Source organism: Anabrus simplex, chromosome 1, assembly GCF_040414725.1.
Source record: "Anabrus simplex isolate iqAnaSimp1 chromosome 1, ASM4041472v1, whole genome shotgun sequence".
NCBI lineage: Eukaryota > Metazoa > Arthropoda > Insecta > Orthoptera > Tettigoniidae > Anabrus > Anabrus simplex.
The window spans coordinates 731,974,744-731,989,963 of NC_090265.1; the positions used below are offsets into that span (position 1 = coordinate 731,974,744).

Consider the following 15,220-nt stretch of genomic DNA (forward strand, 5'->3'; position numbering starts at 1 on the left):
CCATATTTTGGAGTTCAGCACATATGTTCCATATTCTTCGTCATTAAAATTAATATAGTCCATATTTCGATTCAAAAAGTGTTAAATTGTATTAAATTAGCAGTCCTCTCAATAATGGAGAAATAAATTAAAAATCTGTATTCAAAAAATTAATATTTTAACTGGTGTGCAGGTCATTATCACGCCTGTCCATGTTTGGGCTGATAAAATAAGCTGATAATTGGTGCGAAGAAAGGGAGAGGTTGAGCCCGGAACTGGTGAAGATCAAACCGTCAGTACCGTGACTATCTGAATCACACTTACAACACTGATAAGCTGCATTACATAACATCGACTGTGTCCATGCCATAATTTCGTAACTAGGGAAATCTCATTCATCGACGACGATGTGCTAGTGGTTTCCGGATTAGTTCGTAATTCGCCTTTGATTGCTTAGTAACTCATGTAGTTCACTACTAGTCATTCACAGTTTGAATTAGCAGCGAGACGGATCATAGTGTTCTTGTACGTTTAGTGTGTGCAGTTGTATATTGATATTCATTGAAGACATTAACGTTGTTACAATATGCCTGAAGTAGCTCAGTCAACCAGTTTAAAATTGAAAAGTTGCGTATCATAATTTAAAGATGGTTTATCAACTGATAGTAAGATATTGTTTTGTAATTTGTGTCATTGTACAGTGACATCTACTCAAAGGTTCCTTGTGTAACAGCACGTTTCAACCAGTAAACACCAGGCTAACAAACAACGAGATTCCAAGCAGAGACAGTTGTTTCTGACACAACCAGCAACTTCCAGTGTAACGTCAGAGTTCAACACCAATCCCTGCCATGCTCTCATTGCTGCTGACATACTTCTCTTCAAACTGAATAAGCAGTGCTTCAGGGAATTCCTCGAGAAATATACTAAACGATCCATCCCGGATGAGTCAACATTCAGAAAAACGTACTGTTCAGCCATATACGATGAATCTGTTCAGAAGATAAGGCAAGAGATTAAAGACGGTCCAATTTGGGTTTCCATTGATGAGACAACAGACAAAGAAGGCAGGCTACTTGGCAACGTAATCATTGGTTTGTTAAGTGAAGATTATTGTAAACGGATTCTCTTACACTGTGGTGTTCTAGAAAAGTGCAATAACAAAACTATAGCAAAACTGTTCAATGAGGTTATGGGTATCTTCTGGCCACATGGTGTTAAGTATAATAAAATGTTACTTTTTATTAGCGATGCCGCACCTTATATGATAAAAGCCGGAGAAACCTTGTGTGTTGTATATCCTCAGATGACTCGTTTAACATGTGTAGCATATGCCTTTCATCGTGTGGCAGAAGTGGTAAGAGGCAGTTACCCCAAAGTAGATTTATTGATTTCCTCAGTGAAAAAAGTTTTTCTCAAAGCCCACAGAAGAGTTCATCTTTTGAAAGAAATGTACCCAAAGATTCCGTTGCTGCCTAAGACGATTCTAACTAGTTAGTAATGTTTTATTTTACCTGGCAAGATTAAGGCCTTCAGGCCTTCTCCATCTAACTAGATGGGGTACGTGGGTGCAAACGGTTGAATATTATGTTGAATATATAGACTGTATTAAGAACGTTCTGCATGCTATGGACTCTGAAGATGCCGCCTCTATTGAGGCCGCGAAAACAGTTGTCTGCGATACAAGTGTGAGAAATGACTTATGTTACATCCAGCATAATTTTTCATGCATTACAAAAACGCTGAAAAGGCTCCAAAACTCGCATCTCTCACTTTCTGAAAGTTGTGAAATTGTGAAAAGTGTGGAACAACTAAATCATGGTACAGGTAAAGTTGCAGATGTAGCAAACATGAAGATGACCACTGTACTTTCAAAGAACCCTGGATATGAAGAAATGACAAAGGTTGCTGCAATGCTGTTTGGAGATTTAAGTGTGAAATTAACATTGGATTTAGCCCCAGCAGATATTGTGAAGTTGAATTATGCCCCCATTACCACCTCCGATGTTGAACGCAGTTTCAGTCAATATAAATCTCTCAGAGATAATAGGAGAAGATTCACTTTCCAACACTTAAAAGAACATTTTGTAATCCATTGTTTTGGTAAGAGAGAATTAAAATTAAAATTAAATTAAAATATATTGAAATGAGAAGTGCAACATTGTTGCATATAGATCTACTTTGTTTAGCTTCTTAGAACTTTGATATTAAATAGAAATTAATGTTATATGTGTAATTTTAAGTCCATACATAATTCCATATTTCAATGAAAATAACTAAATATACATGTACATATATCGATAATTATTAGTACATATAAATCTGTTCCCTGGTCATCACCACATCATTCCCATCATCACTGGCACGACAGCCCTTTGTCGGCCTTGGCCTTCTGAAGATGATTTCCCCCATTCTTTCCTGTTAAGTGCAGAGCTCCTCCAATTCCTGACTCCAGTTACCTTTACATCCTCTCTCACCCCTTCTTCCCACCTTAACTTTGGTCTGCCAACTTTCCTGATTCCTTCTGGCACTGCATTAAATATCTTCTTTATCATTCTGTCATTAGCTCGCAGCACATGTCCTGCCCACTCCAACCTTCTGATGTTTATACAGTTAACACTGTTTGGTGCGTTATATAAATTATACAATTCATGATTATATCTTCTTCTCCAGTCACCGTTTTCTTTCACTGGCCCAAAAATTTGCCTCAAAATCCTTCTTTCAAATATATCGAGCTGTCTTTCATCAGATTTTGAGTGTGTCCAGGTCTCGGCACCATATGTTAATACAGGCTTCGCTAAAACTTTATACATCAGGACTCTAGTTTTCCTAAACAGCAGCCTAGACTTCAGATGTTTTCTAAGGCCGTGATAGCACTTATTAGCAGACAGTATACATTTTTGGATTTCATAACTAACATTGTTCTTGGAATTAACTTCTGATCCAAGGTAGGTAAAACTACACACAACATCAAACTTATACGAGCCAATTTCTATGAATGTAGACCCACTAGGGTAGTCTTTCTTGGTTACGGGCGTGTACTTAGTCTTTCCTTTATCAATCTGTAAATTTTTCTTTCTTGCTAGTTTTTCGAGGCTTGTGAAAGCTTTGTTCAATGCTCTTGGTGTTCTTGCAATTACAGTAGAAGTCCGCTATAGCGAGTACGGCATATAACGAGAACTCTGCTATAGCGATGATTGTTTTCTGTCCCTTTAAAATTCCTATATTAAACTGTGTATCATCCTTCGGTTACAGCGAGAGCCCTGTTACTGACGCATCCGTTATTACGAGCGATGAAGTGCGCACGATTTTTTTCCGTTACCTATATTTATGCACCCCAGCATGCGATCGATTACCTTTGGCATCGTTTCCTCACTATGTGCCCTAGCGAGTTCTCTCGTCGACATTCGAAGGCTATGTCGGAGTCGATTAATAATACCCGTTGACTGTTGTTCTGTCAAGGAAATTCAAAATGAACGAGAACATATTTTAGTAATAAATGCGTAAACAACATGCCCGATAACAGTTGTTAACTCGTTAAAAATTAAGGCTGACTAAATGACCGCTAAATTTTGAGGCTAAATACTGCAATTAACATGTTCAATGCGGATCACGCTACTTTATAAGCAGGTGCGGAGCATGTGCCTAGCGCGTCATGGGACGGTTGCTAGGAAATATAAATCACAGGTTTCCCGCATGGTAAGAAAGACTCTAATTGTCATCCCGCACATTGTGTAAGTTCAGTCTACTAGCAGATTCATCCGTGGCCATATTTGCGCATGCGTATTCCGTTTCCCGCGTATTTCCTCTCCAGAGTTGTTGTCATACGTCGTCAGTAATTTATGGCATTTTTTAGCAGCAAGTCCACTTCAATGCGAGCTAAGACACTGCATTTCCTGTTTATTAATTCTTGAGGAGAATTACGAGTGGTTCCGCTTTTGAAATAAATTCCACTACTGCAATATGTTCAGTAAAAGAACTGAACTTGTAATTGTTATTTAATCTTGCATCATATATGTGTATAACACGAAAGAACTTATAATTATTTATTCCTCATCACATTTATAAGTAACTTGAAAGAACATGCAGTAATCATTTTTGACTGCGTCTTGATGCCTATGTTATCATTTTTTTTTAAATATTTTTTTCCGATGGCCGACAATGTGGTTCTTCAACATCCCACCCAATTAGCCAAAGTTTTTTTTTTTTTTTTTTTCCAAATTCTGTAATAGAGAAGTGTAAATATGAATATATTTATGTCTGTAACATACTTCATGCATTTGTTTGCTGTCCGCGGTAAATAATGCACAGTAATCTACCAAATTAATTTTCTTGTTCTTCAGACAATGTGAGGAAAGGATTACCTGTCTTTGTGAGTGACTCAACTGTGCTGTGGTTTCTTTGTGTTTCAGTTCAATAGCTATCAGCGACACCGATAGCGAATTTGAATCAAGACCTACTGCGAAGAAAACAAAAAAAGTTGAATCAGCACCTCAACCAAGTAAGTATTGTGACGATGCAGTAGTTTCTCTATTGTGTCCACCAATGCAGAAATGTTCACCTCATGGAAACTTGAATTTTGCAGGAGAATCTTCAGATACAATGTTTGATTCTCTGATGGAAGGTGGCAGTAAAGATACTGATAAAGATGACGACATCCTGTCGGGTTCAGAACCTGAACCTGAAACCAAAAAGAAAGGTATGATTTTAATTTCTTGAGGGTGTATGTTGTAATAGTGTGTTCTTTGAACTCTGAAGCAGTATGATTTATTGGTCCTCATACCTTTCCAGCTCCACAAAAGAAGAAACCAGCCCCTGCATCTTCGAAGGAAGATAAACCGAAGAAGGCTCCCAAAAGAGCTGCACCTAAGAAGAAGTACACATCTGATTCTGATGACGATATTGTTGAGGTGAAGTCCTACAAAAAGGTAAGGATATAAAATTTCTTCATCCATTCCCTTTTCCAGATTATCTCTGGGTAGGGTAGTGTACCAAAGCCCTCCACCTTACTCGATCTTTCCACCACTTCTCTTCTAGTTCCTTATTACTGTCGACTCCATTTCATTCTAGGCCGTGCCCTAGGCCTCTTTGCAGTCTCTGTATCCATGAATGTTCTCTTTGGTATTCTCTCTCCTGGCATTCTCATGTGTCCACACCATTTTAGCCTTGCAATATCAGTATCTTCTTGAAGTTTACCCACTCCCACGCTTCTTATTTCCTCATTTCGTATTCTATTTGTCTTGTCTTTCCCTGTATGCTCCTCAAGAACTTGATTTCTGGTGCTATACACTTTGGTTCAGCTTAGTCAACATCCGGATTGGTGAAGCATAGGTTTATAGTAGGATGAGTATAAATCCTTCTTGCACTTCATTGACACATCTTTGTTGCATACAGTGTCTCCTACACACTGGTAGATACTTGCAGACTGCTGTATTCTTGAATCAATTTCTCCATCCAAATTTCCATCTTGTGACATCATGCTGCTTTGTTGCATACAGTGTCTCCTACACACTGGTAGATACTTGCAGACTGCTGTATTCTTGAATCAATTTCTCCATCCAAATTTCCATCTTGTGACATCATGCTGCCCAAATATTTAAAATTTTTCACTACTTCAAGAAGTTCATTTCCTTTTTTTATCACTCCCCTGGATTTTCTGTTACCTCTCATCATGATCAGAGTCCTGCTTTTCGCAGTACTAATCTTCATTCCAAAAGTTCTTACCTCCTCATTCTATTATTCAACTTGTCTCTGCACTTCCTCTTCATTATCTCCCCAAACTACAATGTCATCAGCAAAGAGCCTGGTCCTTACTTGCTCGTCCTTCATCTTCTCGTTGACATTATGTAGAATTCTATCCATGATGATAATATAATAATATAGAGTAAGGGAGACAATACACTTCCCTGTCGTAAGCCTATCTCAACTCTGAACCATTTAGTTCGATCCACTTTGGTTCCAACACAGCTTTTGCAATTTTGGTACAATGTTATTACTATAATGTTTCTTATTATGCTGTATGAGAGGGCTTGAAAAGTGTTTCATTTTATCTAATTGAAGGTTATAGTCTGTCCACAAGTACCGTTATAAACCACATGCTATGTTTTACCATTTTTTCCTGCAACACTTTCTCTAAAGTCTATATTAACCTCCGATAGTGATTGTCACTTCTCATGATAATGGAATGAGGCAGTTGTGAGCAGAGGGAAAACTTTAACTACCGCCTTACACTCGTAGTTGAATTGCTGGCTGCATTGCCTGTGCCATCATGTAGCGAGTAACCATAATGTTTACATAGGATATTTAGTTTTGTAATACAAGACTTCTTAGACAGTTCATAAAAGTAACCATACATAAAGTAAAATACCCATTGCAACTTAAGGCAGGATTTTGTTAGTGTGCATAACCAGTATCGAGGGACTTCTTAGAGGCTTCCCAAGTGCTCTGGCAGTGCTGTCAACGCTACCGTTCAAAGGAAGTTCAAAGACCAGGCTAACAGATGCCATTAAAATAGAATAATCAATGTTTTTCATCCATGTGTCTCATTCTCTACTTTTCCTCCTGTAAAATATTTTTATACAACTTATATGCAAATACTGTATAATCCCGAATACCACCTGCACTTTTCCCCCAAAATATTGGTTCTAAATCTTGGGTGGGGCTCGTATTCAAGCTGCTCATTCTCGTAAATATTTACTACGTTTACATGGAGCATTGAAATAGATTTGAATACGGTTACCGTACTCAATATACCACATGTAAACGGGCATTCAGGTCTTATTGTGTGTTAGTTGCATTGTAGAAAAAAAGATTGATTTTTTTCTCACTACGGTTACAGTGGCATCATCATCGTCCCATTCCAGTCGCCCGGGTGTGGTTAACAAGCCTCCTCCACTCCTTTCTGTCCTTCCGCTTATCCTGCTCCATTACTTCCACCACATCCAATCCATTTTCTCTAATGTCCTTCCAAATCTGATCCATCCACCTTCTTCTCGGTCTTCCAATTGGTCTCTTTCCCTTAACTTCTCTTTCCAATTCCCTTCTTGCTACCCGTTCCTTTCCCATTCCTTTTTACATGTCCGAACCATCTGTCTTGCTTTCTGTATGTTCTGTACTAACGGTTCTATATTTAGCTCTTCTCTGATTTTAATATTTTGAATTCTATCTCTTCTTGTCTTTTTAACCAATGTTATTTAAAATTTCATTTCTATTGCTTGAATCTTACTATCTTGTCTCTTAATAGTTACCAGCGTGTCTAGTCCGTATGTTACAATTTGTATGAAATACTTTTTATATAATGTTTATTTAGTTCTCTTGCATACTTGTCATCCCATAAAAGCTCTCTGACTTGATAAAATGTTGGACCTTTACTTACTCTGTTATTAATTTCAGGATTGATTTCATAACCTCTATTAAAAATGCTACCCAGATATGTAAACTGTTCTACATTCTCTAACCGTCCTCTATTTGTGTTCACTTGGCTTCTCTTTTTCTCTTTTCCACAGTGCATGACTACAGTTTTCCTTTTACTAATTACCATTCCAAACTCCTTCAGGTTTTCATTCCAAATTTCCAGTCTCCTTTGTACTTCCTTTTCTCCCTTCCCCCAAATCACCACATCATCTGCAAATACCAAAGCATTCACTTCATCACTACTGATACTCTGTTTTACACGTTTTATGATTTCATCCATCAATATAATAAACAATGGTGACAGTGCACTTCCTTGCTTGAGACCTTTTTTTTGTATAAAATGTTCGTCACCACTCTCCACTTGTACACTGCTTTTACTCTCATGATAAAACATTTTTATCTTGCTAATTAATGATTTTGGTACTTTCCTTTTCAGTAGGCATTCCCATACATGTCTTCTCTTAACTGTATCATAAGCTTTTTCCAAATCCAAAAATACGATGATTTCCTTGTTCCTTTCCAGATGCTTTTCCATTATCGTTCGCACTGTAGATATCAAGTCTATTGTTGATCTGTTCGGTCTAAAGCCACATTGTTTTTCCTCTACCTGTGTTTCTATTATATCCCTCAGTCTTTCGTCTGTGACTTTCTCCATTATTTTTACCCCATGTGATAATAGAGTTATACAGTGAAACTCGGTTAAGAAGTTTTCCCGCCTAAGAAGTGTGATATTCTTGGTCCCTTGATCAGTTGCGTTAAGATATATTTCCCCATTTAAAGTGTTCTGTTGTAAATATATTTCCCGGTTAAACCGTTCAGATTTTAGAGCCCCTTGAGATAGAAAACACCCGCTCAAAGCAGCCCACGGTTAGAACCGTCCAGTCTCCGCGCAAGTTGCACCCTGTGTTAGACCGTTCGCGCGCTCGCGGTGTCTCTCTGGTGTCATGGAACCTGTGCGGGATTGCTAAGGTCATACGACGTCACGCTATGATAACACAGACACCAAATGCTTACTCTCACCTTGTGGAATCGAATCAAACCCATCGGTCAAAATTTCCACTCCACTGTTCCATCTAGCGGAATAGAATCGAACGGGATTCTATGTGGGAAATATAAAGTACGCAATGGATGGTTTGATAAAACTTTAATGCAGTAATTTGCGGGCCGCGACAGGGTGAAATCATTAATCGAGGTGGCCTAAACATTAATTAAAAACCGTAAAGTGTATTTGTCCACAACATTCCTGTTAATCTACCACAAAATTGAATATTCTAACCTGTTTGATTTTTCATTCCCTTGCTTATATCCTTCCAGGCATTCTCTCTTACGTTGTTGTTGCAATAACACTTATGGGTCTTGTCGTAGAGGAAATTGCGTTTTTGAACTAAACTGATAAGATTTTCCGTGTCCATTATTAATGAAGTGAACAAAAACAATTTCCCAAGATCCTGACTATGCAGGAAACAGCTGGCCGAAAGATCCCGATCATCTACGAAGTTGAACGAATGTTGATAGCCAACTGGGTGTTGGTGGGAGGCACACAGGCATTGCAGTACCACGTGTTGGCATGAAATTAAAAGTTATTTTTAATTTTACCTTTATACAAGCTAAACATTGTATTATTGTGTCACTCGTAATTATTACATTACATTATTAGAACGTAGCAGGAGGATGAGGAGACATGAAATAAAATTCTCGAGGGGAAAGAAACTGTTTACGTTTAGATGTGCTAGCATTGCTACTGCACCTTTATCACTCCCACGGAATACCCCAGATACTTTTCCATGCATTAATTTCTGCAACTTCGAACCTGTGTTTCTTTTCTTCATTACCTGTAGCATGAAGAGGATTGAAGCGGGAAAATAAACTCAATACTGGCTTGGCCGTGCGGTACTTGTGAAACAGCCAGAAACTACACCCGTTGCCGTGACAACCAGTAGGAATGCAGGGGTGATTTAGGCCTAGGTTCTAAAAATCTCTAAGAATAAGTTGCCAGATTTCCCATTTGCTGCCGTTAACCTTGAAGCAGGTGTCGGGGGTGTGAAGAAGATAGAAAGCACATGCTAACAAACTGTAGTACAAGTCTTGTCTTTGCGTCTTGTAAGCCTAAGCTACGGATTCCCAAGCATGGTGTAGCGTCGTAATTAGTATGAATAGGAGTCAGTCAAGTTAGTTGTGCTTGTAATTTCAACGTACAAACGTTTTAAGTGAAAATGAGCGGAACTCAGAGGAAAGAGATCAAGCGAAATTCACTAACAATAAAAGAAGTGGAGATTGTAAGGAAAGTGGAGTCATCTACACTTTCCTGTGTTGCTTTGGCAAAGGAGCTAGGGATGCCGCCGTCTACTTTGAACGCCATTATAGTGAAGAAAGAAAAGATCTTTGCTTCTGCAGGGAATACTTCAGCAAACTGCAAGGAAGTTAAATATGAAAAGTACGATGAAATAGAACAAGCTCTGCTAATATGGTTTAAACAGCAGCGAAGTTTAAACATACCTTTCAGTGGGACTATTGTGCAGGAGAAAGCCGCATGCAAATTAAGGGTACTTTTTACCGCGTTGAATGGGTGGCTTTAAAAATCAAGCTAGCATTGTTTACAAAATAATTTGTGGCGAAGCAGAGTGTGTAAGTGTGGAGGAAAGGGAAGCGTGGAAGGAAATGGTTCTGCCTGCTAAAATAAGCAAACACCGAGCTCGATAGCTGCAGTCGCTTAAGTGCGGCCAGTATCCAGTATTCGGGAGATAGTAGGTTCGAACCCCCCTGTCGGCAGCCCTGAAAATGGTTTTCCGTTGTTTCCCATTTTCACACCAGCCAAATGCTGGGGCTGAACCTTAATTAAGGCCACGTCCGCTTCCTTCCCACTCCTAGCCCTTTCCTGTCCCATCGTCGCTGTAAGACCTATCTGTGTCGGTGCGACGTAAAAAACAACTTGCAAAAAAAAAGTAAGCAAACTTTGCAACTTTTTAATCTCGAATTCACACTTTTTACCAGCTATTTCGGATATGTCTCTACTTTTGAAGGGAGAATCTTGCCACGGGGTAAAATTAAGTAAAGTGCGAGTTATGGTATTGGTTGGTGCTAATATGGAAGGAACTGAAAAACTACCTCAACTGATGATAGGGAAGTCTAGGAAGCCATGTTGTTTAAAAAATTTCAGGAATTTACCGTGCAGGTACACCAGCAGCAAGTCAGCTTGGATGACAAGTTCCCTGTTTGAAGAGTATATCCAAGCATTAGATGCGAAAATGGGGAGCCAGAACACATAAAGGTAATGTGGGAAATGGAGAGGTTTATACTTCAAGAAAGCAGTAAAAACCTGAAACAGTCAACCGTGGACAATTTCCTTTCCAAGTAGGAGCCCAGACTTTTGTGTTTGAAAATGTATTTAATGTTTAATGCAGTACAGAATTTACATTATGTACAGTTCCCGTTTACCGTTTTAATGTTCTTAGTATTTCTTCTTATCTCTTGTGCAAGGTTTTATATAATATGTTCCCTTTTCTTATCAAATATATTTATAATACAGTATGTTCAATTATTTTACTTTATCTCTAAAAATATTGTCATGATAATCGAATTTTTATATTGTGACTTTCTGTTAGCAGGCCTTATATATCGGCCTATTTCAATATTGCTCACAAACAAGGAAATCTGTTGGCTGTGTGTTTCACATGTATTTCAAAGTACAGAATAAGTTCTTGGGCATTACCCCTTTTAAGAAGTTTCCTGCTTAAGATTTTTTTTTTTTTCAGTCCCTTGAAAAACTTCTTAACAGTGTTTCACTGTACCTCTATAATTTTCACATTTCTTACTATTTCCTTTTTTGAACTGTGGTACAATGCTTCTTTGTTGCCAATCTTCAGGTATCCTTTCATCCTCCCATATGGCATTGAGGGCTCTGTATAGCCACTTTAGTCCAATGCTTTCTGCTGTCTTAATCATATCAGCATTGAATTCATCTTTTCCACTTGCTTTACCTTTGGTCATTGCTTTCACTGCCCTTTCAAGTTCCAACCATGTTATCGGGTTCTCTTTTCTTCCATCTATTATTTCCATTTTCTTATCTCCTTCTTCCTCTGAGCAGTCATCCTCGTTATAAAGTTTATCAAAATACTTTGCCATCACCTTCTGAAGACCTTTTTCGTCATGTACTATGGGTCCATTTTCCCCTCTCTAATGCCTTGATTTTTTCTTGATTTATTCTTTTAAATTTTGTTACTCTGTATAATAGTTTCTGATTTCCTTGATTGTCTTGCTCAATTTTGATGGTAAACTCTCCCGAACATTTCCTCCTTTTCTTCCTTGATACTCCTGTTTACTTGTAGTTTCAATCTTTTGTATTCCACATGCAACTTTTCTATCTTATTCTCATCCCTCTGATAGGTTTTTGGTTTTCCTTATCCATTTTTTTCTTCACCTTAATTTCTGTTTTTATTTTGTCTGTCCACCACCGTCTCTCCTTTCCCTTAACCTTTGCTTTTGTTTTCCCTCATACCTCAATTGCTGCTTCCACAAATGTCTGTCTTAAATTGCCCCACTCTTCTTCTCCACTTCATATTTCCGTGTTAGGCAACTTCCTTTTTATACAATATTGGAATGCCATTCTTTTATCCTCCTCCAATTCCCAAATCCTGATCTTGAGTTTCTTCAATACAATTTTAGGGAATTTTACTTGTTTTAATTCACAATCTATAATCTATGATCACCTGCCATACTTTATTATCTTCGTATTCATGACGTATCTTCCCCATTCTTGGTCTGTTATTATAAAATTGATGAGTGTTCCATACTGTCCATCCCAATTATATTGGCTGATCTTGTGGCTATTCCTCTTCATAAACCATGTATTCTGTATTATCAGGTTATTTCTGATACAAAAGTCCAACAGTTTTTCTCCATCTTCATTTCTATCGCCATACCCATGCGGGCTCAGAACATTCTCATATATCATATCAAGTAAACGCAAAGTGTAAGGTAATGAAATACGGTACATCAAAGAATATGGGTAAATGTGCCGTAAATATGAAAACTGCTGCTGCGGATGCTCAACCGTCAGTTGTTCCACAAGTGTTGCTGGGTGCGCGAATAGCTGATCTCGCGGGATATCGTACTTTGCGAGAGTCGAGACTGTTGGTTATGGAAGTCTACCTCGCTCATATTCGAGTTCCCTATCTGTTTAAACATAAGAGTTTCATTTTTGGTCCGTATTGAACTGAGAATGGAAGATAGGAAAAACTAGGAAGGTTCCACCTTTTCAATACAAAAATGTCTCGTGAAAGTGCAGTCTCGATAGTAACCGATGGATTCAAAACAGCGTCTGCAGTCATTTACTGTGCGTGAGAAACTTAAAGTTGTAAATGAAGCGGAAATATACGGAAATCGTGCCGTTGGCAGAAAGTACAATGTTGATGAATCGTGTACTCGTGAATGGCGGAAGAAGGAAAACCTCTAAAATGTAGGGGCGATCGCGTAGCGTTCCGCGGGCGGAGTGCAGTGTTTTTGGAAATTGGAGGACCCCACAAATTTGTGACAGAAAAACATGAGTTAGGATATGATGTTTCTAGTGAAATGTGTCAATTGAATGCAGTACAGATCTCAAAGGAACTCAAACCACAATGTTTTACTGCAAGCTGCGGATGGATCCGAAACTTTTATCGGAGAAGGGGATTGTGCATTCGGAGCCGAACGTCTATTTCACGTTTCCCTGGGGCGTATGAAGAAAAATTAACAGCCTTTCAGCGTTACATTATTCATTTGAGGAAGCAGAATTCTTATTTGCTGTCGCAAATTGGGAATGCTGATCGGACACCTGTCTATTTTGAAATGCCGTTGGAAAATACAGTGGATACGAAGGGTTCTAAAAGTGTAACCATCAGAACAGGTGGTAACGAAAAGCAACGATGCACCGTAATGTTGTGCGTATTAGCAGATGGAACCAAACTCCCTCCATATGTGGTTCTGAAAAGGAAAACACTTCCCAAGGGAAACTTTACATCCAGTGTTAGTGTTAGAACACATGAGTCCGGCTGGGTGGACAGTGCGTTAGTTGAGGACTAGGTGAAGTGCGTTTGGCAACGTCGCCCGGGAACTTTGTTACAGAAATGAAACATGCTTGTGTTGGACAGTTATCGAGGACATACAACTGACGCCGTAAAAGATATGATGTGGAAAGGAAAAATCGATCTTGCGATAATTCCTGGAGGACTCACTTCAATTCTACACCCGTTGGATGTGTGCGTGAACTGGCCTTTCAAGACTGCAATGAAATAGTTGTATTTTTATGTAATTACATTTTTTTTTTGCGTAAGTTTTAACGCAAGTTACGAAGTTCATTATTCCTATTGTGCATCCCCAAGTGTAAAAACTGAATCTTATTTCACATAAAAACACATATTTTCACATTTTTTAAATGTAAATACATATTTTAAGAAAATCTATAATAAGCACATAAATCGGCAAATGCTTCTGTGTTATAAAATAATGCTATTTTCATTTTAAGATTACGGTATTGTTTTTAACAGTGTATTTAACATAATGGATCTGAATGTTTCGGCTATTTATGGACTTCTCTCCATAAGTTCTAAAACTTGCTGGTCACTGGCTACGTCGTTACATTTAGACTGTGATTTGATTTGCTGCACAAGATGTTTCCTTGCATGATGTCATTCCAACTCTTTACGAGTCAGCCCTCTCGGGTTTTGTTTATAGAATATCAGCGAAAGGCAATCACGGAGAGATAAGGTGACGTAATTCCGTTACGACATGGGAGACTCGGAAGAATATTGCCCCACCATTAGGTAGTGGAATTTCATCACTCCTAAGAGTAAGGTTAGCTGTTCGGGTCCATATATCATTCCCGTGGTCGTGTGATTTTGTATGGATTTATAAGAAATACTTCCTTCAGTGTCCGCTGCTATACTTTTTATTGAAACAGTGATTCACCGTAAATGCGTGTGTCGTAACCTGCAAAATAATGCCAAAAGAGAAGTCGAGTACAAGATCGCATTTTCACTACCGATGGAGAAGTATTATTTTGCCAACCCTGTGGTAAAACAGTACGTGCAGATCAACGTTCTCAAGTAACTCAGCATTTGTCTGGAAATAAGCATACTGCATCTGCTTCGCGTGTGCGTTCGCGACAATTACTAATAGTTGAACCAGCCACTTCAAATGCAGGCCTATCTAAATATTCCCAGTATTATTTAGATGTGTGCAGAGCATTTGTTTGCGCCGACATTCCTCTTGATAAAATAAATAATCCGGGACTGAGAAATTTCCTAACAAAGTACATTAATTTTGAGCCTCCAGACGAATCCACATTAAAGAAAAACTATCTCCCAAAATGTTACGAAGAAACTTTACAGAGAATTCGGGCAGTATGTGATAGCGAAAAGCTGTGGGTGAGCATTGACGAAACCACTTATTCAAGTGGCAGAAAAGTAGGGAATGTTGTAGTTGGTGTGTTGAAGAATGACAGAACTGTTTGCGAACATTCTTATTTGCTAGCGTGTAAAGAAATGCTTGCTGCAAACCATGTCACTGTAGCTAGGTTATTCAATGAAGCCATGCACTTACTTTGGCCAAAAGGTATAAAATACAACCATGTATTGCTTTTCCTTACTGACAGTGCAGCTTACATGAAAAAGGCAGCCGAAGGCCTTTCTGTGAGCTTTCCGAAAAAATATACACGTAACTTGCGTTGTTCATGCTCTACATAGGTTATGTGAAACTGTGCGGGCTCAGTATCCTCAAGTTGATAAATTAGTGTCTAATGGCAAAAAAGTCTTCGTATAAACACCCTCAAGAATCTATCTCTTTAAAGAGAAAA

At 38.5% G+C, this 15,220-nt stretch overlaps 1 protein-coding gene across 3 annotated transcripts in view; it reads left to right on the forward strand.

Annotated features, from left to right (window-relative positions):
* Positions 1 to 15,220, forward strand: part of Top2 (topoisomerase 2) — a 326,551-nt gene that overhangs the window by 282,731 nt on the left and 28,600 nt on the right. For all 3 annotated transcript variants that reach the window (XM_067136112.2, XM_067136110.2, XM_068225185.1), the window contains 3 exons: positions 4,392 to 4,480; positions 4,565 to 4,678; positions 4,771 to 4,907. In XM_067136112.2, the coding sequence (XP_066992213.2) occupies positions 4,392 to 4,480; positions 4,565 to 4,678; positions 4,771 to 4,907 (340 nt within the window). The remainder of the gene's footprint in view (positions 1 to 4,391; positions 4,481 to 4,564; positions 4,679 to 4,770; positions 4,908 to 15,220) is intronic.